Source organism: Schistocerca americana, chromosome 5, assembly GCF_021461395.2.
Source record: "Schistocerca americana isolate TAMUIC-IGC-003095 chromosome 5, iqSchAmer2.1, whole genome shotgun sequence".
Taxonomy (NCBI): Eukaryota; Metazoa; Arthropoda; class Insecta; order Orthoptera; family Acrididae; genus Schistocerca; species Schistocerca americana.
Genome location: NC_060123.1, coordinates 144064617 through 144088431, shown reverse-complemented (window position 1 = coordinate 144088431; position 23815 = coordinate 144064617). Strand labels below are relative to the sequence as shown.

The 23815-nt window shown below is 40.4% G+C and overlaps 1 protein-coding gene across 1 annotated transcript in view; it reads left to right on the top strand.

Annotated features, from left to right (window-relative positions):
* LOC124616243 (snRNA-activating protein complex subunit 3-like) overlaps window positions 1–23815 on the top strand; it is a 152483-nt gene that overhangs the window by 21131 nt on the left and 107537 nt on the right. Inside the window, exon 2 of the mRNA XM_047144547.1 lies at window positions 20735–20924. Coding sequence (XP_047000503.1) covers window positions 20735–20924 — 190 coding nt within the window. The remainder of the gene's footprint in view (window positions 1–20734; window positions 20925–23815) is intronic.

The window sequence follows — 23815 nt, the reverse complement described above, 5'->3', positions numbered from 1 at the left end:
GGCTCCCGGTTTCACTATACCACACAAATATGTTTTAGTTGTTTCTTAGCTTACTTGCAAGTCCATGACCATGGGTGTCTGAAAGCGCCAACAGTTTGGTGTTATTGGAGTTCACAATGTGGGAATCATTTTGTATTGTTTTACTAAACACTTGTGTGTGTGTGTGTGTGTATATATATATATATCCAATTAATTTTCTTCTACCTTATTCGCAGTGCCTTTTTGCTTTTCCCATCGTTCATGCGAACTATATGTTGCATTTCCACTGTCAGCGGTTAAAATACTTGAAATGTGTTTTCGTGCACAAAGCTTGCGTTTCTTTCACAGGTTTTCTGATTTTGCACTTGGTCTTGCTGTTATTGCACTTCACATTTGACCACTTTTTCATAATGGACAAACTATTTTGCACAATTTTAGTGTGTTCAGCTCACTATTTTCTTGTAGTGTTTTCAAAATATCAATTTTCAAACTACCGATTGTAAATGTATATTTGCTTTATTTTAACATACCTTGTAATATATAAATTGTTGTGTCAGTATTGCCTCATGTGTCCATACATTTGTCCAGAACCCAAACTCATCTTCCCTGATGTCAGATTCTACTTGTTTCTCCATTCTCCTTTAAATAATTCATGTAAGTATTCTGCATACATGACATACTAAACTGATAGGTCAGTAGTATTCACATTTTTCTTCACCTTTCTCTGAAAATGGAATTATTACATTACCCTTGAAGTCTGAGAATAATTTGCCTGCCTCATACACCTTGCCCATCAAATGGAATACTTCCGCCATGATTGGCTCTCCCAAAGATATCAGTAGTTCTGAGGGAATGTCATCTACTCCAGGGGCCCTTTTTCAACTTAAATCTTTAAGTGCTCTGTCAAATGCTTCTCACACTATCACATCTTCCATATCATTTTCATATCCTTCCTCTTCCCTTTTTGTAATGTACCTATCAACTTCATTTTCCTTGTTTAGCCCCTCTACATATTCCTTCCCTCTTTCACTTGCCTCTTCTTTGCTTAATGTTGCTTTTCCAACTGAACTCTTGACTTTCGTACAGCTGCTTCTCTTTTCTGCAAAGACCTCTTTAATTTTTTTCTATTCGCAGTGTCTGTCTTTCCCCTAGTTATGCATGCTTCTATAGCCTTGCACTGGTCCTCTAAATATTTGTGCTTAGCCATTTTGTACTTTCTATCAATACAATTTTTTTAGACTTCTGTATCCCCTTTTGCCTGCTTCTTTTGTTGAATTTTTATATTTTGTTCTTTCACCATTTAAAACCAGTATCTCCTGTGATTCCAAGGATTTCTGCTAGTCCTTGTCTTATTAAATGTTTGGTCCTCTGCTGTGTTTACTATTTCACATCTCATAGATATCTACTATTTTTCTACTGTATTCCTTTCCTGTTTAAATCTATTGTTAACCTAATGCTCCCATTGAAACACTCAACAACCTCTAGTTTTTTTCAAGCTATCCAGGTCCCATCTCCTTAATTTTCTACTGTTTTGCAGTTTCTTCAGTTTTAACATGCAGTTCATAACCTATAATCTATGGTCAGAGTCTAATCTGCCCTCAGAAATCTCACAATTTAAAATCTGGTTCTGAAATCTCTGTTATACTGTTATACAATACATCTGAACTCTTCAAGTGCTCCTGGTCACTTCCATGTGTACAACTTTCTTTCACGATACTTAAACCAAGTGTTCACAATGATTAAATTATTTTCTGTGCAAAATCCTATCAGGCAGCTTCCTCCTTCATTCCTTTTTCCCAGTCCATATTCTCCTACTATTTTTCCTTCTCTTCCTTTTCCTGCTGTCGAGATCGGGTCTCCCATCACAATTAAATTTTCCATTTCCTTAACTATCTGAATAACTTCTTTTATCTGATTATACATTCTTTCAATCTTTTCTTCACCTGTGGAGCTAGTTGCTATATAAACTTGTACCACTGTGGCGGGTGTTGGCTTCATGTCTATCTTGGATACTATGATAATATGTTCACTATGTAGATCATAGTAGCTTTTCCATATTCTTTCTTTCTTATTCATTATTAGACCTACTCCTGCAGTACTCCTATTTGAGTTCATATTTATAACCTTCTGTTCACCTGTCTAGAAGACCATGTGGAAGGACATCAAGGAAAGTCAGACACAAAGAAACCCAGTGGTGGAAAGAGAGAATTGCAGAAGCATCTAAGAAGAGAAAGAATGGTTCAAAACTGGAATGGAATATGATAAACACAAATGGAAACAGCTAAGCAGAGCAGCAAGGAAAATGATAGCATTGGCTAAAATGATGTCTTGGCAAAAATTCAAAGAGATTTTTAAGTATGACAGGAGAAATTTCAAATGTGTCAGAGAGATCAGGGAAATATTAAGGAAGCTCTCTCATTACTACTGCCTCTTCCCTTCCTACCATTCACCTCAGCTTGCAGTCAGTGCTGCCACCACTTGTCGCCTCTAGCCTAGCAGCTGATCACGAGATGCTGGGAGGCCAGAGGAGTGGTTTGTTTGGATCTGATTCTCTGAGAGTATTTGCACAAGTTATCCATTGCACGGATTGATCACCACGGTCCCATTTCATCAACATGCTGTCTCTGACTCCTGTGGATTTCCACGACAGGCCAGAACTGAAGACCATTTCTGCGCATATCTAACGGATTGGGCCTGTCGATCTGAAGCCCTTCCTTTCCCGCTAATGTGCAGGTCATGCCCCTCAGATCTAGTTTCACTAATCAGCCCTTGGGCCAGGTCTGTTTGTGTGTGGCGTAATGTAGTGGATTTTCATGGTTAATCCATGGACCCAGGACTGCAGTGTTCCTCAGTAGCCCAGAGGCCACAGGCGATGGATTCCAGAAATTGTGACTATCTCACCGGAAGTACATTGCAAGGTGTAGCATTTTACAGACATTTTATTTCTTCTAGTACATTTTGGCGCTTTGAAAGTAGTTTATATATTAGAAAGTATGGATGAAAGAAGAAGAAAATTGTGGCAGTTGCTGACAGTTTGTACACCATACACTCAAATATTTCTTGAAAGAAAAATCACATAAAAGTTGTAAAATAATAGGTATAACACAGTGGGTAATAATCGACAGTAATGAACATTGCAGAACCAACATTTTATTGGTAGTCAAGCAGCTGCCAGCAGCAAGTCGTATACTCTTAGCTCACTTATTTGTTACATAGTTTAATTCTTAATTTCTTTGCATGTTTTTGGTTACTTGCATTGTTTAATTCATAAATTTCAGGTGTAATATAGTATTTGAGAGTTGTAACATTGCATTTTAGTACCTGAATAGTGTAAAATCGCGTAGCCTCCTTTTGCCACTGAGCAGTGTGTCAGCAGTGCGCAAGTAACAGCATTACTGCATTTACTAGGCAATCTTGTATTTTAATAACCATTTAAATTTTGTGTCGAATTGTTTGTTCTCTCTGTAGATTTGTTCGGAAGGCCTATCCAGTTTGTCTGATGAACCGGTTTCAGGCTCTGTCTCCGGCTGATACTGATCTTCGACATGGCTGCTTGTCCTGTTCCAGAGGTTGCCCCTCAGTCTGCAAGATCCGGGCGGTCGCAGAGGGTGGGCTTATTGGTAGTTGGGAGCTCCCAACATCAGGCACGTAATGGAGCCCCTTAGGGACATGGCAGCAAAAGAGGGGAAGAAAACCAATGTGCACTTCGTACGCATACCGGGAGGAGTCATTCCAGATGTGGAAAGGGTTCTTCTGGATGCCATGAAGGGTGCAGGGTGCACCCATCTGCAGGTGGTCGCTCATGTAGGCACCAATGATGTGTGTTGCGGCGACTATCTGATTTGGTGAAGACTGCCAGTCTCGCTAGCGGGATGAAAGCAGAGCTCACCATCTGCAGCATCGTCGACAGGACTGACTATGGACCTTTAGTACAGAGCTGAGTGGAGGGTCTGAATCACAGGCTAAGATGGTTCTGCGACCATGTGGGCTGCAGATTCCTTGACTTGCGCCATAGGGTGGTGGGGTTTCGGGTTCTGCTGGATAGGTCGGGAGTCCACTACACACAGCAGGCGGCTACACGGGTAGCAGGGGTTGTGTGGCGTGGACTGGGCAGTTTTTTAGGTTAGATGGCCTCGGGCAAGTACAGAAAGGGCAACAGCCTCAAAGGGTGCGGAGCAAAGTCAGGACATGCGGGGACCAAGCAGCAATCGGTACTGTAATTGTAAACTGTTGAAGCTGCTTTGGTAAAGTACCAGAACTTCAAGCACTGTTAGAAAGCACCGAAGCTGATATTGTTATAGGTACGGAAAGCTGGCTGAAGCCAGAGATAAATTCTGCCGAAACTTTTACAAAGGCACAGATGGTGTTTAGAAAGGATAGGTTGCATGCAACTGGTGGTGGCGTGTTTGTCGCTGTTAGCAGTAGTTTATCCTGTAGTGAAGTAGAAGTGGATAGTTCTTGTGAATTATTATGGGTGGAAGTTACACTCAACAACCAAGCTAGGTTAATAATTGGCTCCTCTTACCGATCTCCCGAGTCAGCATCATTAGTGGCAGAACAATTGAGAGAAAATCTGCAATACATATCACATAAATTTTCTCAGCATGTTATAGTCTTAGGTGGAGATTTCAATTTACCAGATATAGACTGGGACACTCAGATGTTTAGGATGGGTGGTAGGGACAGAGCATTGAGTGACATTATACTGAGTGCACTATCCGAAAATTACCTCGAGCAATTAAACGGAGAACCGACTCGTGGAGACAACATCTTGGACCTACTGATAACAAACAGACCCGAACTTTTCGACTCTGTAAGTGCAGAACAGGGAATCAGTGATCATAAGGCCGTTGCAGCATCCCTGAATACAGAAGTAAATAGGAATATAAAAAAAGGAGGAAGGTTTATCTGTTTAGCAAGAGTAATAGAAGGCAGATTTCAGACTACCTAACAGATCAAAACGAAAATTTCTGTTCCGACACTGACAATGTTGAGTGTTTATGGAAAACGTTCAAGGCATTCGTAAAATGCGTTGTAGAGAGGTACGTGCCGAGTAAAACTGTGAGGGACAGGATAAACCCACCATGGTTCAAAAACAAAGTTAGGAAACTACTACGAAGCAAAGAGAGCTTCACTGCAAGTTTAAACGCAGCCAAAACCTCTCAGACAAACAGAAGCTAAATGATGTCAAAGTTAGCATAAGGAGGGCTATGTTGATGCGTTCAGTGAATTCGAAAGTAAAATTATATGTATCAACTTGATAGAAAATCCTAGGAAATTCTGATCTTACGTAAAATCAGTAAGTGGTTCGAAACAGCACATCCAGACACTCTGGGGTGATGATGGCATTGAAACAGAGGATGACATGCGTAAAGCTGAAATACTAAATACCTTTTTCCAAAGCTGTTTCACAGAGGAAGACCACACTGCAGTTCCTTCTCTAAATCCTCACACAAATGAAAAAATGGCTGACATCGAAATAAGTGTCAAGGAATAGAAAAGCAACTGAAGTCACTCAACAGAGGAAAGTCCACTGGACCTGACGGGATACCAATTAGATTCTACACAGAGTACGCGAAAGAACTTGCCCCCCTTCTAACAGCCATGTACCGCAAGTCTCTAGAGGAACAGAAGGTTCCAAATGATTGGAAAAGAGCTCAGGTAGTCCCAGTCTTCTAGAAGGGTTGTCGAGCAAATGCGCAAAACTATAGATCTATATCTCTGACATCGATCTGTTGTAGAATTTTAGAACATGTTTTTTGCTCACGTATCATGTCATTTCTGGAAACTCAGAATCTACTCTGTAGGAATCAACATGGATTCCGGAAACAGCGATCGTGTGAGACCCAACTCGCTTTATTTGTTCATGAGACCCAGAAAATATTAGATACACGCTCCCAGGTAGATGCCATTTTCCTTGACTCCTAAAAGGCGTTCGATACAGTTCTGCACTGTAACATGATAAACAAAGTAAGAGCCTAAGGAATATCAGACTAAGGAATATCAGACTGGCTGTGTGTCTGGATTGAATAGTTTTTAGTAAACAGAACACAGCATGTTGTTATCAATGGAGAAACGTCTACAGACGTTAAAGTAATCTCTGGCGTGCCACAGGGGAGTGTTATGGGACCATTGGTTTTCACAATATATATAAATGACCTAGTAGATAGTGTCGGAAGTTCCATGCAGCTTTACAGAGATGATGCTGTAGTATACAGAGAAGTTGCAGCATTAGAAAATTGCAGCAAAGTGCAGGAAGATCTGCAGCGGATAGGCACTTGATGCAGGGAGTGGCAACTGACCCTTAACATAGACAAATGTAGTGTACTGCGAATACATAGGAAGAGGGATCCTTTATTGTATGATTGTATGATAGCAGAACAAACACTGGTAGCAGTTACTTCTGTAAAATATCTGGGAGTATGCGTGCGGAACGATTTGAAGTGGAATGATCATATAAAATTAATTGTTGGTAAGGCAGGTGCCAGGTTGAGATTCATTGGGAGAGTCCTTAGAAAATGTAGTCTATCAACAAAGGAGGTGGCTTACAAAACACTTGTTCGACCTATACTTGAGTATTGGTCATCAGTGTGGGATCCGTACCAGGTCGGGTTGACTGAGGAGATAGAAAAGATCCAAAGAAGAGCGGCGCGTTTCGTCACGGGGTTATTTGGTAAGCGTGATAGCGTTACAGAGATGTTTAGCAAACTCAAGTGGCAGACTCTGCAAGAGAGGTGCTCTGCATCGTAGTGTAGCTTGCTGTCCAGGTTTCGAGAGGGTGCGTTTCTGGATGTGGTATCGAATATATTGCTTCCCCCTACTTATACCTCCTGAGGAGATCACAAATGTAAAATTAGAGAGATTCAAGCACGCACGGAGGCTTTCTGGCACTCGTTCTTTCTGTGAATTGTACGCGACTGGAACAGGAAAGGGAGGTAATGACAGTTGCACATAAAGTGCCCTCCGCCACACATCGTTGGGTGGCTTGCGGAGTATAAATGTTGATGTAGATGTAGATATTGTTGGTTTACACACCTCTTCCCCACCTTCATTGATCTTAATGAAACACACATGCTATTTGGCACATTTTCTCTGTCTAAAAACAGTTCATTACAAAAGATGTTCATGCTAATACTTAAGATTTTTGCTCGTATTAGGAAACACTGTCTGCTTCCAAGTTTTATTTAGGTATTTCCTTGTTTGGCACTATTATTCTTGTAGTGCAGCTGCAAAGATGGATTGTCAACTTATGTCTTTACTTACTCTTGAGACCTCAAAATTTGTCAGGGAAAAATGTCTGGAAATCAGGGGAATTTCACTTGGGGATACTTGCGGCAGCACTGAACACATATTAGGCAACAAAAGAAAGCAAAAAGAAAGTATTGCAAAAGTCATCAACAAAGAAGGAAAAGCAGTGTGAGGAAGAAGATGCTTTAAAAGCATGCAAAGAATGTTTACAAAAACTGTACAAAGAAAGGATGAATCAAATACATGTGATGAGACAGAGGGACATAAAAGAAGTAACACCATCACAGAGGAAATAGAAAGAGATGATTTGCAGATGTTGGATGTAGAGAAAGCTGTATTAGAAATGGAAAATGGCAAAGACCATGGAGTAGACGACATCACAATGGGAATGATCAAAGCCATGGGACCTTCAGAATTCGATGGCTGTATAGAATAATGAGATATTATGGACACATGGAAAGATTCCTGATGATTAGACAAAGGCAATTATTGTACCTATCTTTAAAGAGGGTAACAAGGTGCTCAGTGAGAATTACAAAGCAATAGAACTACTATGCCACTGCATGAAGGTCTATGAAAAGATAATTTTACAGGAAATCAGGAATATGATACGCAACTGATTATCAGAAACGTGTACAAAAAAGGCTTGAATTGTTTTATAAAAGATGGTAAGAAATCGGAATAGTTTAGAACGCACAGAGGAGTTCAGCAAGGAAGTGTGCTGTCACCAGTGCTTTTTAGTATAGTCATGAAAACATCACAGGAAAAGTTCGTCAAATGTCAGCAATGGATGGTATGAATTGATGTGGGAAGAAAATGAGCAGACCTGAGAGAGAGTAATCGAAGCAGCTGGCTTGGAAATAAAGTAATGAAAATGAGCAGGAAAAATGAAAAAAATGAAGGACCATGTAAGCTGTAATAGAAAAATTACTAAAGATGTAGATCCTTTCAAGTAATTAGGAAGTAGATGAACCAAGAAAGGAAACATTAAGGATGAAATTTCAAAGAGACTAGAAAATTATTTGAAATTTTATTATTGTCTACTAGACATAATTAAAAATTGAAAAATATTTGCCAAAGAAAAAAATCAGGATATACAAGTCATATTACCTGTCAATTTTAACCTATAGATAAGAATGTTGGACTTAGATGAAGAAAGACTTGAGCATAATACAAGCAATGGAGATGTGATTTCTATGAGGGATCCTGGGTAAGACAAGAAGAAGGGACACAGTAAGGAATGAAACAGTACGAAACACCCTGCAGATAAAGCCCCTAAAAGAAACTATGGAGATATGTAGGTTTAAATGGTTTGGCCACATTAAAAGAATAGGACAAGAAAGACTTTCAAGAAGAGCCCCAAAATGAACAGAACCTAGACGAAGATAAATTGTAACACCATGAATGAGACAGAGAGACCAGGTGAAGGATGATGAGAACCGAAGAGGATTGCAATGGGACGAGATGTTGAATGATAGACTGTGGGAGAAAAGAGAAGCTGGAAAGAGGCCCTGCATAAGCAGAAATGTTTCAGGAAGAAACACAAGTCCTCCTCATCCAGCCAATGAACTTCACTAAATTCCACAAAATCTAACTTCAACTTATCCATTTCTCTTTTAAAATTTTGTAACCTGCATACTTGATTAAGAGATCTAACATTCCATACTCTGACCTGTTTGCTTTCATTTGATTTGCACAAGGAGATAAAAAAGACAGCAGCCCCAGCCAATTATTGCCTGCAACAGACCAGGTTTTACGGTGTGGTTTCATTCCCTGTGATTCTAGAAAAGCCATCCAGTACCCTTAAAGAGTAGTATGAGGCCCTTTACTAGTTAATTGTTAGACACAATTTCTTAAAGACATGTTGTTGTTGTTGTGGACTTCAGTCCAGAGACTGATTTGATGCAACTCTCCATGCTACTCTATTCTGTGCAAGCTTCTTCATCTCCCAGTACCTACTGCAACCTACTTCATTCTGAATCTGTTTAGTGTATTCATCTCTTGGTCTCCCTCTACGATTTTTACCCTCCACGCTGCCCACCAATACTAAATTGGTGATCCCTTGATTCCTCAGAATATGCCCTACCAACTGATCCCTTCTTCTAGTCAAGTTGTGCCACAAATTTCTCTTCTCTCCAATTCTATTCAGTACCTCCTCATTATTTACATGATCTACCCATGTAATCTTCAGCTTTCGTTCTGTAGCACCACATTCGAAAAGCTTCTATTCTCTTCTTGTCTAAACTATTTATCGTCCACGTTTCACTTCCATACATGGCTACACTCCATTCAAATGACTTCCTGACACTTAAACCTGTGCTCGATGTTAACAAATTTCTCTTTTTCAGAAACGAAATGATAATTAAATGGACACCCTAGCTGTAAACAGGCGTTGATGTACTTCATTGGGGACATGTTGAAAATATGTGCCCCGACCGGGACTCGATCCCGGGATCTCCTGCTTACATGGCAGACACTCCATCCATCTGAGCCACTGCGGGCACAGAGGATAGTGCGTCTGCAGGGACTTATCCCTTGCACGCTCCCTATGAGATCCACATTCCCAACATGTCCACACCACTACATTCGTAGTGCGCCTAATAGATGTTTGCCCATCATACTCATTACTCGTGGCAGATTAATCTACCAAGTCCCGTACGAGTTCGGGCATAGCGTGTACGTTCGCACGAGAAGGTCAATGGCTGGGAAGCCATTTTTTATTTTTTTAAACTGTATACGACGGTAGTATCTGTTCCCGAAAGAACAGTTACCGTGGATGACCATGCAGCTTTGCTAGAAATGAAATGATAATTAAATGAACACCCTAGCTGCAAACAGGCGTTGATGTACTTCATTGGGGACATGTTGAAAATGTGTGCCCCGACCGGGACTCGAACCCGGGATCTCCTGCTTACATGGTAACCCTTCCCTTGCCATAGCCAGTCTACATTTTATATCCTCTCTACTTCGACCATCATCAGTTATTTTGCTCCCCAAATAGCAAATCTCATTTACAACTTTAAGCGTCTCATTTCCTATTCTAATTCCTACAGCATCACCCGATTTAATTTGACTACATCCCATAATCCTCATTTTGCTTTTGTTGATGTTCATCTTATATCCTCATTTCAAGAAACTGTCCATTCCATTCAGCTGCTCTTCCAGGTCCTTTGCTGTCTCTGACAGAATTACAATGTCATCGGCGAACCTCAAAGTTCTTATGTCTTCTCCATGGATTTTAATTCCAACTCCAAATTTTTCTTTCGTTTCCTTTACTGCTTGCTCAATATACAGATTGAATAACACCAGGGATAGGCTACAACCCTGTCTCACTCCCTTCCCAACCACTGCTTCCCTTTCATGCCCCTCGATCTTATACCTGCCATCTGGTTTCTGTATAAATTGTAAATAGCCTTTCGCTCTCTGTATTTTACCCCTGCCACCTTCAGAATTTGAAAGAGAGTATTCCAGTCAACATTGTCAAAAGCTTTCTCTAAGTTTGCAAATGCTAGAAATGTAGGTTTGCCGTTCCTTAATCTATTTTTTAAGATAAGTCGTAAGGTCAGTATTGCCTCACGTGCTCCAACATTTCTACGGAATCCAAACTGATCTTCCCCAAGGTCAGTTTCTACCAGTTTTTCCATTCGTCTGTAAAGAATTCGTGTTAGTATTTTGCAGCCGTGGCTTATTAAACTAATAGTTTGTAATTTTCACATCTGTCAACACCTGCTTTCTTTGGGATTGGAATTATTATATTCCTCTTGAAGTCTGAGGGTATTTCGCCTGTCTCATACATCTTGCTCACTAGAGTTTTGTTAGGCCTGGCTCTCCCAAGGTTCTGAGTAGTCCTAATGGAATGTTGTCTACTCCTGGGGCCTTGTTTCGACTCTGGACTTTCAGTGCTCTGTCAAACTCTTCACGCAGTATCATATCTCCCATTTCATCTTCATCTACATTCTCTTCCATCTGTATAATATTGTCCTCAGGAACATAGCCCTTGTGTAGACCTTCTACATAATCCTTCCACCTTTCTGCTTTCCCTTCTTTGCTTAGAACTGGGTTTCCATCCGAGCGCTTGATATTCATGCTAGTGATTCTCTTTTCTCCAAAGGTCTCTTTAATTTTCCTGTAGGCAGTATCTATCTTACCCCTAGTGATATGCACCTCTACATCCTTACATTTGTCCTCTAGCCATCCCTGCTTAGCCATTGTGCACTTCCTGTTGACCTCATTTTTGAGATGTTTGTATTCCTTTTTGCCTGCTTCATTTACTGCATTTTTGTATTTTCTCCTTTCATCAATTAAATTCAGTATCTCTTCTGTTACCCAAGGATTTCTATTAGCCCTCGTCTTTTTACCTACTTGATCCTCTGCTACCTTCACTATTTCATCTCTCAAAGCTACCCATTATTCTTCTACTGTATTTCTTTCCCCCATTCTTGTCAATCATTCCCTAATGCTCTCCCTTAAGCTCTCTACAACCTCTGGTTCTTTCAGTTTATCCAGTTCCCATCTCCTCAAATTCCCACCTTTTTACAGTTTCTTCAGTTTTAATCTACAGGTCATAACCAATAGATTCTGGTCAGAGTCCACATCTGCCCATGGAAATGCCTCACAATTTAAAACCTGGTTCCTGAAACCCTGTCTTACCATTATATAATCTATCTGAGACCTTCCAATATCTCCAGGCTTCTTCCATGTATACAACCTTCTTTTATGATTCTTGAACCAAGTGTTAGCTTGATTAAGTTACGCTCTGTGCAAAATTCTACCAGGCGGCTTCCTCTTTCATTCCTTACTCCCATTCCATATTCACCTACTACGTTTCCTTCTCTTCCTTTTCCTACTATCAAGTTCCAGTCACCCATGACTATTAAATTTTCTTCTCCCTTCACTATCTGAATAATTTCTTTTGGCTCATCATACATTTCATCAATTTCTTCATCGTCTGCAGAGCTAGTTGGCATATAAACTTGTACTACTGTGGTAGGTGTGGGCTTCGTATCTATCTTGGCCACAATAATGTATTCACTATGCTGTTTGTAGTAGCTTACCAGCATTCCTATTTTCCTATTAATTATTAAACCTACTCCTGCATTGCCCCTATTTCATTTTGTATTTATAACCCTGTATTCACCTGACCAGAAGTCTTGTTCCTCCTGCCACCGAACTTTACTACTTCCCACTATATCTAACGTTAACATACCCATTTCCATTTTTAAATTTTAGGACCTACATGCCCGATTAAGGGATCTGACATTCCACACTCTGACCCGTAGAACGCCAGTTTTCTTTCTCCTGATAACAATGTACTCCTGAGTAGTCCCAACCCAGAGATCCAAATGGGGGACTATTCTACCTCCGGAATATTTTACCCAAGAGGACGCCATCATCATTTAATCATACAGTAAAGCTGCATGTCCTCGGGAAAAATTACGGCTGTAGTTTCCCCTTCCTTTCAGCCGTTCTCAGTACCAGCACAGCAAGGCCGTTTGGTTAATGTTACAAGGCCAGATCCCTATCAACAGATACCCCTCCATTGTGGTTGCACCTATGGTACGGCTATCTGTATCGCTGAGGCACGCAAACCTCCCCACCAATGGCAAGGTCCATGGTTCATGTGGGGGGCCTCAAGACATATTGACTTGAATATTATGTGTCCTTTGGTCTCCAACTTTTCGCATCAGAGCTCCGACCACTAGAATGCCTGTTTTGTTTTTCCTGATGATGACATCCTCCCGACTAGTCCGTGCCCAGAGATCGAATGAGGGACTGTTTTGCTTCTGAAATATTTAACCCAAGATGTCATAATCATTTAACCACAGAGTACAGTTTCATGCCAGTGAGAAAAATAACAGCTGCAGTTTCTCCTTGCTTTCAGCCATTCATAGTGCGAACACAAGCAAGCAAGGCAATATTGACTGATAATACAAGGCTGAATCTGAAAAGGATGCTGCTCCTTTTCAGGAAATACATGTTTGTCTGTCCCCTCCACAGGTAGCCCTCCCTTTTGGTTTCACCTGAGCTATGGCTATTTGTCTCGTTCAGGCATGCAAACCACCACACCTCAGCAAGGTGTATGGTTGCACATTGTACAAAGCATTTACTTAAGTTTACATGGACAGTTGTCAGCTGTCCATAGAGTGGCAAAGTAAGGACCTCTTTATTTTAAATATTAGAGTTATGTTGAATTTACTGCACCTAGTCAAAGTATGTTTGATGTGAATGGAGGTACTGATCTCTCTCTCTCTCTCTCTCTCTCTCTCTCTCTCTCTCTCTCTCTCTCTCTCTCTCTCTCTCTCTCACACACACACACACACACACACACACACACACACACACACACACATGGCCACTCTTGTCTCCCAGTGCTAAGGGTTGACTGTGACAGTGGTGAGCAGTGATCTCATTCGGCTTGGTTAGTGGGGGTACAGATGGTTGTAACAACATATTAGTAGGCAGTTAGGTGCAGGAATGAGACACTATGCTGTGGGGGAAACGGGGTTAGGAGAGAAACAGAAAAGGGGAAGGATTATACAGGTGTTCACTTTGGCGGCGGGGTGGGGGGGGGGGGAGGGGGGGGGGATGGTAGAAGGCATGTGGGAAGCTGGAGTGGGAATAGGGAAGGAGAAAGAGGAAGGTGGAGGACAAGGACTAATGAAAATTCAGGCCATGGAGGTTAGAGGAATGAACAATATGTTGCAGAGAGAGCTCCCATGTCTGCAGTTCAGAAAATCTGGTTTTGATTGCAAGTAACATAACGACACAGTCTATGAAACAATAGTTAAAGTCAAGCACCCTATGTTGGGTGGCATGCTCAGCAAGCAAGTGGTGGTCCAGTTATCTCTTACCACAGTTTGGTTGTGAGCTTTCATATGGACAGACAGACTATTAGTGGATCTTGCCCGTGTAGAACACTGTGCATGGTATGTCAGGGTTGCAAGTTCGAAAATCAGGGAATATCAAATGTGTCAGAGAAATCAGGAGAATATCAGGGGGAGAGCACTGCCGCTGGCTTGCTGCAGCTGAGTACATGGGCCACTTCCCTACTCCCTCATTCTTACTGCTTCTCACCTTCCTACCATTCTCCTCTGCTCGCAGTATGTGCTGCCACCTCTTATTGCTGCTAGCCTAGCAGCTGCCAGTGAGAGGCAGGGAGGCATGAGCAGTGGTTTGTTTGGGTCTGATTTTTCAGACTGCTGACGCAGCAGATGGAGACAGCAGTCATGTGGGCATGAATTGTGTCTGAGTGATTATGTGAAAGTGTGCATGCTCTCATTTTATGACAAAGGCTATGGTCAAAATTTTAGTTGTAAGAGTGTGATTGTCTATTCTATGTGCCTGTCTGCCTCTCAGCCATCATTTTCATGGTGAGTTGTTACCTGTCCTTATTAGTATTGATTCTCAGAGTATTGGCACCAGTTATCTGTTGCACAGATTGATCACTGCAGTCTCATTTCATCAGCATGGTGTCTGTGACACATGGGTAGCTGGCCACTAGAGTACACTTCCATGATGGGCCAAAACTGCAGGCCATTTCTGTAGGTATCTTTAAAGGATCAGGTCTGCCAATCTGAATCCCATCATTTTCCACGAATGTGCAGGCCCTGACCTCAGATCTAGTTTCACCGATCTGCCTGCAGGCTGGGTCTGTTTGTGTGTGGCTTAATGCGGCGGATTTTCGTGGTTTATCCTTGGACCCAGGACTGTGGTGCTCTTTGGCAGGACAGAGGCCATGGGCAATGTATTTCAGGAATTGTGGCTGTCACCACAAGTACACTGCAGAGTGCGTTTTATAGACATCTTATTTATTCTAGTACATTTTGGCACTTGGAAAGTAGTTATATATTAGAAAGTATGGATGATAAGCAGAAAATTGTGGTGGTCACTGGCGGTTTGTAACATATGTACTCATATATTTCTCGAAAGAAAACTCACCCAATACCTGTAAAATGAAATGATCGTGTGGCATTGATGGCTGTGAGACCCCATCTGGGGAAATTTGGCCGCTGGGTTGTAAGTCTTCATTCAGGTGATGCCACATTCGACTACTTGTGTGTCAGTAATCATGAAATGATGATGACAACACAATTACCCAGAACACGAGCAGAGAAAATCTCCAACCCAGCTGGAAATCGAACCAGCCCTGCTGCATGGTAGGCAGACATGACCACTCAGCCAAGCAGGTGGACAAACAATACCTCAAAAATAATGGACAGAACACAGTGGGCAATAACAGTCAATAACAAACATAGTAGACTCAACATTTTATTGGTGGTCACCTATAGTGTTGGTTTACACAACTCTTCCATGCCTTATACCCTTCTTTCAAGAGACCTACTTTTTTTCTGAGGTTATTTCTAAAATCAGTGAAGGTATTTTAAATCTGTATTGCGACTCCAAGGAAATGCATATTTTTGTCACCAAATTTCTGTCATTTTATTGAAATAATATAATGTCTGTGGTCTTAATGAAACACATTTGACTTGCTTTCTCCATCTAAAACCATTTCATTACAAAAGATGTTGATGTTAGCACTTAAAATTTTTACTCACATCTTTAGAAGTACAGAAGTCCCTACATTTTTTGTCAACTTATGTCTTTACACACTCTTGAGATCTGAAGCCCCTGCATTTTTTTGTCAACTTATGCCTTTACTCACTCTTGAGATCTCAAAATTTGCCAGAGAGAAATGGTAAAACTTATCTGGAAATCAGGGAAATATCAGGGAATTTCACTTGGGGAAACTTGTGGCATCATGTACATGCAGCTAAGTTGGTAGACCACATGGCTGTTTTCACAGGTGGCCCTGCCTTTTACATGACGCACATCTGTGTCTATTAAATGGGTGAAAACCACAGGCCAAGGGTTAGGAGCAGGGGTGGAATAAGGACAAGAGTATTGTATAGCATGGATGGGAAGCAGAATGCCAGTGTGGAAGGTGTGGGGAGGATACTTCTCATTTCGTGGTGCAGTGTGGTTTGTCGTTAAAAGTTCTGAGAGCATGTGTTTCTGTAAGAGTCAACAAATATGTTTCTATCTCACAAGACAACCATGAACATAAAATTGGGGAAATTCAAGCCCACGTGGAGTCTTATCGGCAATTGTTCTTCCCACAAACTGTTTGCGACTGTGACTGGAAAGGGGAAAGTGACAGTGGTATGAGAAGTACCCTGCACCACACACCATGAGGTGGCTTGTGGAGTATGGGTGAAGATGTAGGCATAGATGACAAGACATAGTTGAAAGCCTGGTGTAAAACATGATTGAGCTGCTCCAGTCCTAGTTGATACTGAGTCACAGGGAGGGCAGTCCTTTGTGGCAGGTCAGTGGGTATGTGGTAAGGACTGGGCAGACAAGGCTTGAGAGGCCTGTTTCTGGATTACTCATCATTGAAGATTGGTGACTAGGCTGTATGGAAGGGAGTCATTGATGTAGAATGAGCGGCAGCTGTCAAAGTGGAGGTATTGTTGGTGGTTGGTATATTGGACGTGGATAGAGATACTGAAGTAGTCATCTCATATGGTGGAGCTCAAGGTTAAGGAAGGTGGATTGTTGGGCTGAGGAGTACCAGATGAGCAAATGAGGGTGAAGTTGTTGAGGTTCTGGAGGCATGTGCATAAAGTAACCTCACCCTTCTTCGAGATTATGAAAATGTAATGAGTGTGTTTGAACTAAGTGAGGCTCTGGGATTTTGGTAGGCTAGGAAGACTTCTTCATAGATGACCTATGAGTGGGTTGGTATAGTATGGTGCCATGCAGGTGCCCATTGCTGTACCATGGATTTGCCCTTTTTAGGTGATGTCTTTAAAGGAGAAGTAAATGTGGGTGAGTATAGAGATGGTCTTGGTGACCAGGAAGGAGGTTACATGTTTGGAATCAGGTGGGTGTTGGGAAAAGTAGTGTTCAGTGGTGGTAAGACCATGTGCGTTGGGAATGTTAGTGTTGAGGGAGGTGATATTGACAGTGACAAGCAGGGTGTTGTTTCATAAAGGAACAGGAACTGTGTAGAGTTTATAGAGAGAATGATTAACTGTTGTATACAGTAAGGTTGGTTATGCCTAATAGGCTGAAGGTGTTGTTCCACAAGGGTAGAGACTCTGCCCATGGAAGCACTATGTACCACTATAATGTGAGAATAATATGTGTGTGTTTTGTCTATATTTGATGAAGGACTTAGTTCAGTAGCTGATCATATCTAGCAGTCTTCTTTCAATGTGTTTGTCTTCCATTCAGTGTCTTCTCTGTGTGGTGTGTAGTAATGTATCCATTTCAGTTGTCGTTTTCTATCTGATATTTTCCAATGTTTTATTGTGATAAATTCTAGGAGTGGCTAATGAGGTATTCGTTTATTTTGTGTTAGAACATTTAAGAATTTTCATGCTGCTGCCTGATGTCTGCTGGCAAGCTGTTAAAGACATTTTCTTCAGAATATTGGCTAGGGAGAAGCTTCTGCAAGATATCTGGTTATCAACTGCATCTGCAGAATAAATACAGCGTGTATAAAAAAGAATCATCCAATTTGGCACATCTATATTTCTGAAACTATTAAAAACGTACAATAAATTTTGTTTTTTGATGAATGGGAAACCCAGAGAGTTTTTTTGTACCTTTTCATAGGTGTTCACTATGCCCCCAATGAGATGTACAGCATATGTCATTGCAGTATTCAAATTGTTTCCACACTAGAGCAAGCAGGTCTTGAATTACAGCTTCCACAGCTGCTGTTATGCAGTGTCTCAGTTCATTGATAGCTGATGGTAAAGGGGGCACTAAACAGAGTGTCCGGTGATCTTGGAGGCCAATAATGTAAGGTTGAATCATTTGGTCCAGTGCGACTGATCCATCATTCAGTAATCCTTTGATTTAAAAATTCCCGCACTTCCAGATGCCAGTGTGGAGTTGCCTTATCCTGATGGTAAATGAAGTTGTTCGAATCAGTTGAGCTGTTGAGATGCAAATGGATTTCTGTGGACTCCGTGTGAAAATGTGTTTGACATCATCAGATACTTGGGGAGGCCCGGCGATTTGCCTTTACTCAAACGACCTACTTCTTGGAATTATTCATGCCATCATCTAATGCTCTACACTGTAGGAGGATCCACACCATACCTAGTATGAAAGTCACACTGAACAATTATTAATGACCCGCATTGCGCAAAATGTAGAACATGAAGTACTTTCTGCTGTCTCGACACCATTTTTACTAGAACTGAATTGGGCCCATACTTCTACCTTGCAGGAACCATGTAAAACTCGAGAGTTGCACTGCCCCAGAAGATTATGTCATAAGACCATATTCAATGAAAATATGATAGTGTGCAGGCAGTCCTGTCTGCAGATCAACACAATGAGAGAAATTTCTAAGTACAAAGCAAACATAATTGAAGTTTTTGCTAAACTTATCAATGTCATGGTGCCATCTCAATTTGTTATCCATCTGGATGCCAAGAAACATCACCCATGTAACCTCTCCCAATTTATGTAAGTTGATCCCAACTTATGATACCTGTAAATCATCATTATTTGTTTGGGATTGCATAATACAAGTTTTAGCAAGATTAAGTGTTAAGCTGTTGGCTGTGAACTAGCTGTTAGCTTACTCAGTTATGTGGAAGTTCAGCTTCCCCGAGTGTATTGAATGTTTAAATAACTTGTGGTAAACACACAGTTTCTGAAGAGGTGGAGCAGGCTCTAAAGCAGTTGAAGGGGCAACAGTCTGGGTGAGTAACTGATCTGCCCTCGTAACATCAGCCAGCATAGCCTTGCATTTTTGGTACTGTCAACAGCTGAAATCAAGGGAAACCTACATTCCTTTTTGTTCCCAAGAACATGCAACTCTGCTCATGGGTAAAATATTCTCCAGACATAAAATAGTCAACCATTTGGACCTCTGCATGGAGACTACTCAGGAGGGGGTATCATCATGAAAAACAAATCTTTAATTGTATCAAAAGGAAAATTCACTTGAGGAAACTATTAAATTATGAGGCAGAATTTCTGGCCAGTACATACTTCAGGATACAAAATTTTAGTAATGCTGATTGACATACATAAAAATACATACACTTTCACAGCTTTTGGAACCATTTGTTACTTTCTTGGGGAGGAGGGAGGAATAGGTTTTAGCATTTTACAGGCTGCAACATGGAATATATTGTATGTGCTTGACATCATTCCACTCTGTTGTATGTGCTTGACATCATTTCATTCTGGTGGTGATCTGAATTGATATGAAAATGGAAATAACAAACTTCATAAATGCCACAATCGCTTTAGTAGAGCATTTATTCTGATTAATCAGTTTCGGCAAACAATGTTGCCATCTTCGGATCTTATGCTTTAGTAGCATATCATACATAGTGCACCAAATATACTTGCTCATGCTCACATTAAAACCGCATACAACCCCCTGCAGCTTTTAAGGGAGCGTGAGCATGTATGTTTGGTGCACTGTCATGACATTATTATATAATGAGTGTTTTACTTTTGAGATGCCGATGTAGTACACCATGCATATTCTTGGCATGCCTATTTATTATGCGACACAAATTATTGTACACGTGTATGTGGTTCTTTGAAGTGTAGTGCATAAGATCCAAAGCTGGCAACATAGTTTGCTGAAACTGGTATTTTGAATAAATTCTGCACTAAAGCAGTCATGGCATTTTGAAGTTTTGTCACAGATGGGTTATGGAACTTATACAGAAGGATGAATAGCTTGGAGAGTGTTGTGGTAGGAACTAGTGAGGTGTGGTGGCAGGAAGAACAGGGTTTCTGGTAGGTTAGTTGATTACAGGGTAAGACAAAATTAAATAAGAGTAATACAGCAGTAAGTCTGATAATGAACAAGAAAGTAGTTGTGTAGGTCAACTGCTCTGCACAGCATAGTAAACACATTACCATAGCCAAGACCAACAAAAAGAAGTGTATATGCTTTCTGGCGAAGCTGTTGGTGAATAGATTGAAAGAGATAAAAGAAGTAGTTGAGATGGTTAAGGTAGATGAAAATTTCATTGTGATGGGAGACTGGAATTCAACTGGAGGAAAATAAGAGAAAAAATGTATATTAGGAGAACGTGAACTGTGGTACAGGAATGAAAGCAGAATCCGCCTGGTGAATTTCACACAGAACACATTTCATTATTGTGTACACTTAGTTCACTGATCTTGAAAGTATACATGGAAGAGACCTGGGACATTTTTAATAGATTTTATTATAGTAGGACAGAGACTTCAAAACCAGATTTTAAACTGACAAAACATTTATTAGGACAGATGTGGATTTTTACTATAAATTAATGTTTCTGCCCTGTGCTTTTTCATTTACTAGACTAAGGTACTCCTCTTAAAGTCTACTTGTCAGCTTTTTTGTGCATCTGATGCCACCTGGCAAACAGATTTCAGATTATGATATAATGTTCATCAAATTTAATTTTGGTTGATTGTAATTACTCAGTATCTCCTCAACAATGTGTACAGAAACAAACTGTTTTGTACTTTTCAGTCCTCAATTACTGGATTTTCCTGACGAACCTCCCAGTGTTAATGTTGATTTAATAAAAGCCAAACGTGGGCTCTTTGATGGCTCGAAAGCACCTAGATATGTTCCTTTGGCCACACTTTATCACGCTAAAGAAAAGGATGTTGAAAAAGAAAATCCTGCTTATCTGAAGTATACTGGAACTATTTGGCTGGTATGTATATATATTTGGTTAATTTCTCATCGCTGCCTTAAGTTTTTTGCAATGTTTTCATTCACCAGACACACGAAATTCTTCCCAGTTACTGAATGGTGAATAATAGTTCATTAATACCTTTTCTGTGTTGTACAGAGCTGTGTTCTGTGATACCTTGAGCATGTGGGTCATTTTATTTTCCATTACATTTTATCTCTTATGAAAGACAAAAATATTTTCTCAGAAACATGATAAAAATACTTCTTTTTCTTTTTATACTTCTTTTTGTATCAAAGTCAAAGTGAGTGATAGGAATGGGCAACAAAGATTCATGAATTATGACAACTGTTGGAAGAAGCATGAAACAGTAATTTCTGACAACTCATATCTGTATGATCATGTCTGTGTGTTCACTCATTTCCCACTAGTCTGTTCATCTGAAGCTTAACATGGATGTCAACATCACGTTATGTATTTCATTGCATTTCATGTTACAGTACTTATTTCTCCTTCTCTTGGAAAGAAGCAGTAGACTGTAAATTATAATCACATATAATTTTGGCAGCTGAATAGTAAAGTGTCAAATGGTGTTTGTGTATAATTCACGCAAATAATTAATATATGGACAGAGTCATTTACACAACTGTTGTCCACATGTTATTAAAATTTATTTGTAGTTACAGTTTATAGGTATGTGATTACTAGACATAGGATTTTTTATGCAAAAATGTGATGAAAAAAGTTTAAAAATGGTGTGACTTTAAGGCATTAAACATGCTAAAAAAGGTGCCAATTCCAAATGTGAAAATTTATCATGAATCCATATTTAAGTCATTAAATCAAAAACTTCCCAAATTATTATTATTTATTTATTGTATGGCTTCCTGAGACATTGGAAAAAAAAACATGGGATTTATGTAATTTACTGACATTTGGGACTGCCATCAGGAAGTCATCTGGTCTACCATTCTGTGAACTTGTGGGGCATCATTGTGTGTTGTGTCTGATGGTTTGTGGTTCTCTGCAATCAAAAAGTGGGGATAGCTGCTTGCCCCATTTGTGTCAAAAAAAGTTGCACATCTCCCTTGTTGGATTTTAATTCTATTTTGTGTGGTACCTCAAATCTAGGTTTTTGGGTGATACATGGCATTGGTCGATGCATTTGTAAGGCTGAAATCATCTTCCACATGACTCTTTATGGTGTGTGTGTGTGTGTGTGTGTGTGTGTGTGTGTGTGTGTGTGTGGGTGGGTGGGCGCGTGCGCCCACGTGCATTTTAATATATAGTGGCTGTCGAGAGCTGAGTTGGTTGTGGTTTGTACTATCTATATTTTGATAGATCTGTAGATTTTTATTGTCCACAACTTATGAATTGTAGGTGAGAGAGTGGAATGTGGCTCAGTACTCTATAGGAGTTGATTTGATGACACCAGCAAACATTCTCATGGAGTTATTTACCTGGACATCTACTTTTTGTTCATGTGGGCTGTTTAGTCAGTCTGGGTCACAATATTCAGTGAATGAGAAGACAAGACCCAGAGCAGAAGATTGCAGGCTGGGTGCTGAAGCTCCCCAGGTTCTTTCGCATAGCTTTTAGATGATATTCCTTGTTTTCAATTGTTATTACATACTCTCTGAAAGATAGAGTTCAGCCAATGGCTACCCCAGGTACTTTGGTGTTTTATTTTCAGTATGAGTAGTGTTTTCAAACTGTATGTCAAGTTTTCTTCTCGCAAGTTTATTATTTAAGCAACTTCTGTTTTGGTGCTTTTTGGTTGAGGTCTGCATTTGCAAAAGTACTTTCTCATTACATCTATGTCTAACATTAGGATTTCTTTTAATTGTTTAATTAAGCTATGCCTTGTTGCAAGTACCCAGTCACTGATGTTACAAAACTCCAACACTTCCATTTTTAGAGTGGCATTGTGTCAATGACTACTCACTAAATATTTGTAAGTAGGAAGGAAATGTTTATCAAGAAACACAAGAAAGACAATATTCTACCAGCTGTATTTTAAAATTGTATAAATGAGTCATTTGTCTTCTGGCACAGAGGTTAGTGAACTGGATTTGCATTCAGGAGGACAAAGGTTGAAACCAGCATCCGGCCATCCTGATTTAGGTTTTCCAAGATTTCCTAAATCAGTTCAAGCAAATGTCAGGATGGTTCCTTTGAATGGGCATATCCCAACTTCCTTCCCCATCCTTCCTTCATCCGATGAGACAAAGTCCTCGCTGTTTGGTCCCCTCCCCCAAATCAACCAACCTACCATTTGTCTTCAAAATTCTGATTTTCCAAAGTGTCCTAACTGTTATTGAGAAATGAAGTATTTATCAAGAAGGGTTAATTGCCAGCATGTGAGAGTATGAAGCACTGAAAATCTTCATGAAGTTATGGTTCATGAATGAGATTCGCGAAAGGTTAGTGCTTTCTGTGCTGTGTCACAGGCAAAGGTGTGTGAGCTGTTTTCCTTCTGTTAAAAGATTGTGATGTGTACCTCTTACCTTGATAAGTTGCAGTTGTGGTTGTTTCCAAAACTGACTGTTGATTTCAAGAATTTTATTTTCCAACAAGACGAGGTACCTCCTCATTGGAGCACTGATGTTCTTCATTACCTAAAGAATGAACATGTGCATTGATGGATTGGATGTACTGCTGAAGACAATGTGGCTTTGTTCCCTTGCCCCCCCCCCCCTAACCAACACAGCTCACCTGACATAATGGCTTGTGACTTTTCCCTTTGGGGGTACATTGAGGGCCATATTTATGTACCCCCACTGCCAAGAACACAGCAGCAGCTCAGAGAACACATCAGTGCTGCTGTGATGACCATTGACATTACTACATAATGTATGGAATGAATTCAGTTGCCTCTTGGACATGTATTGTGTGATTTACCATTTATTCAT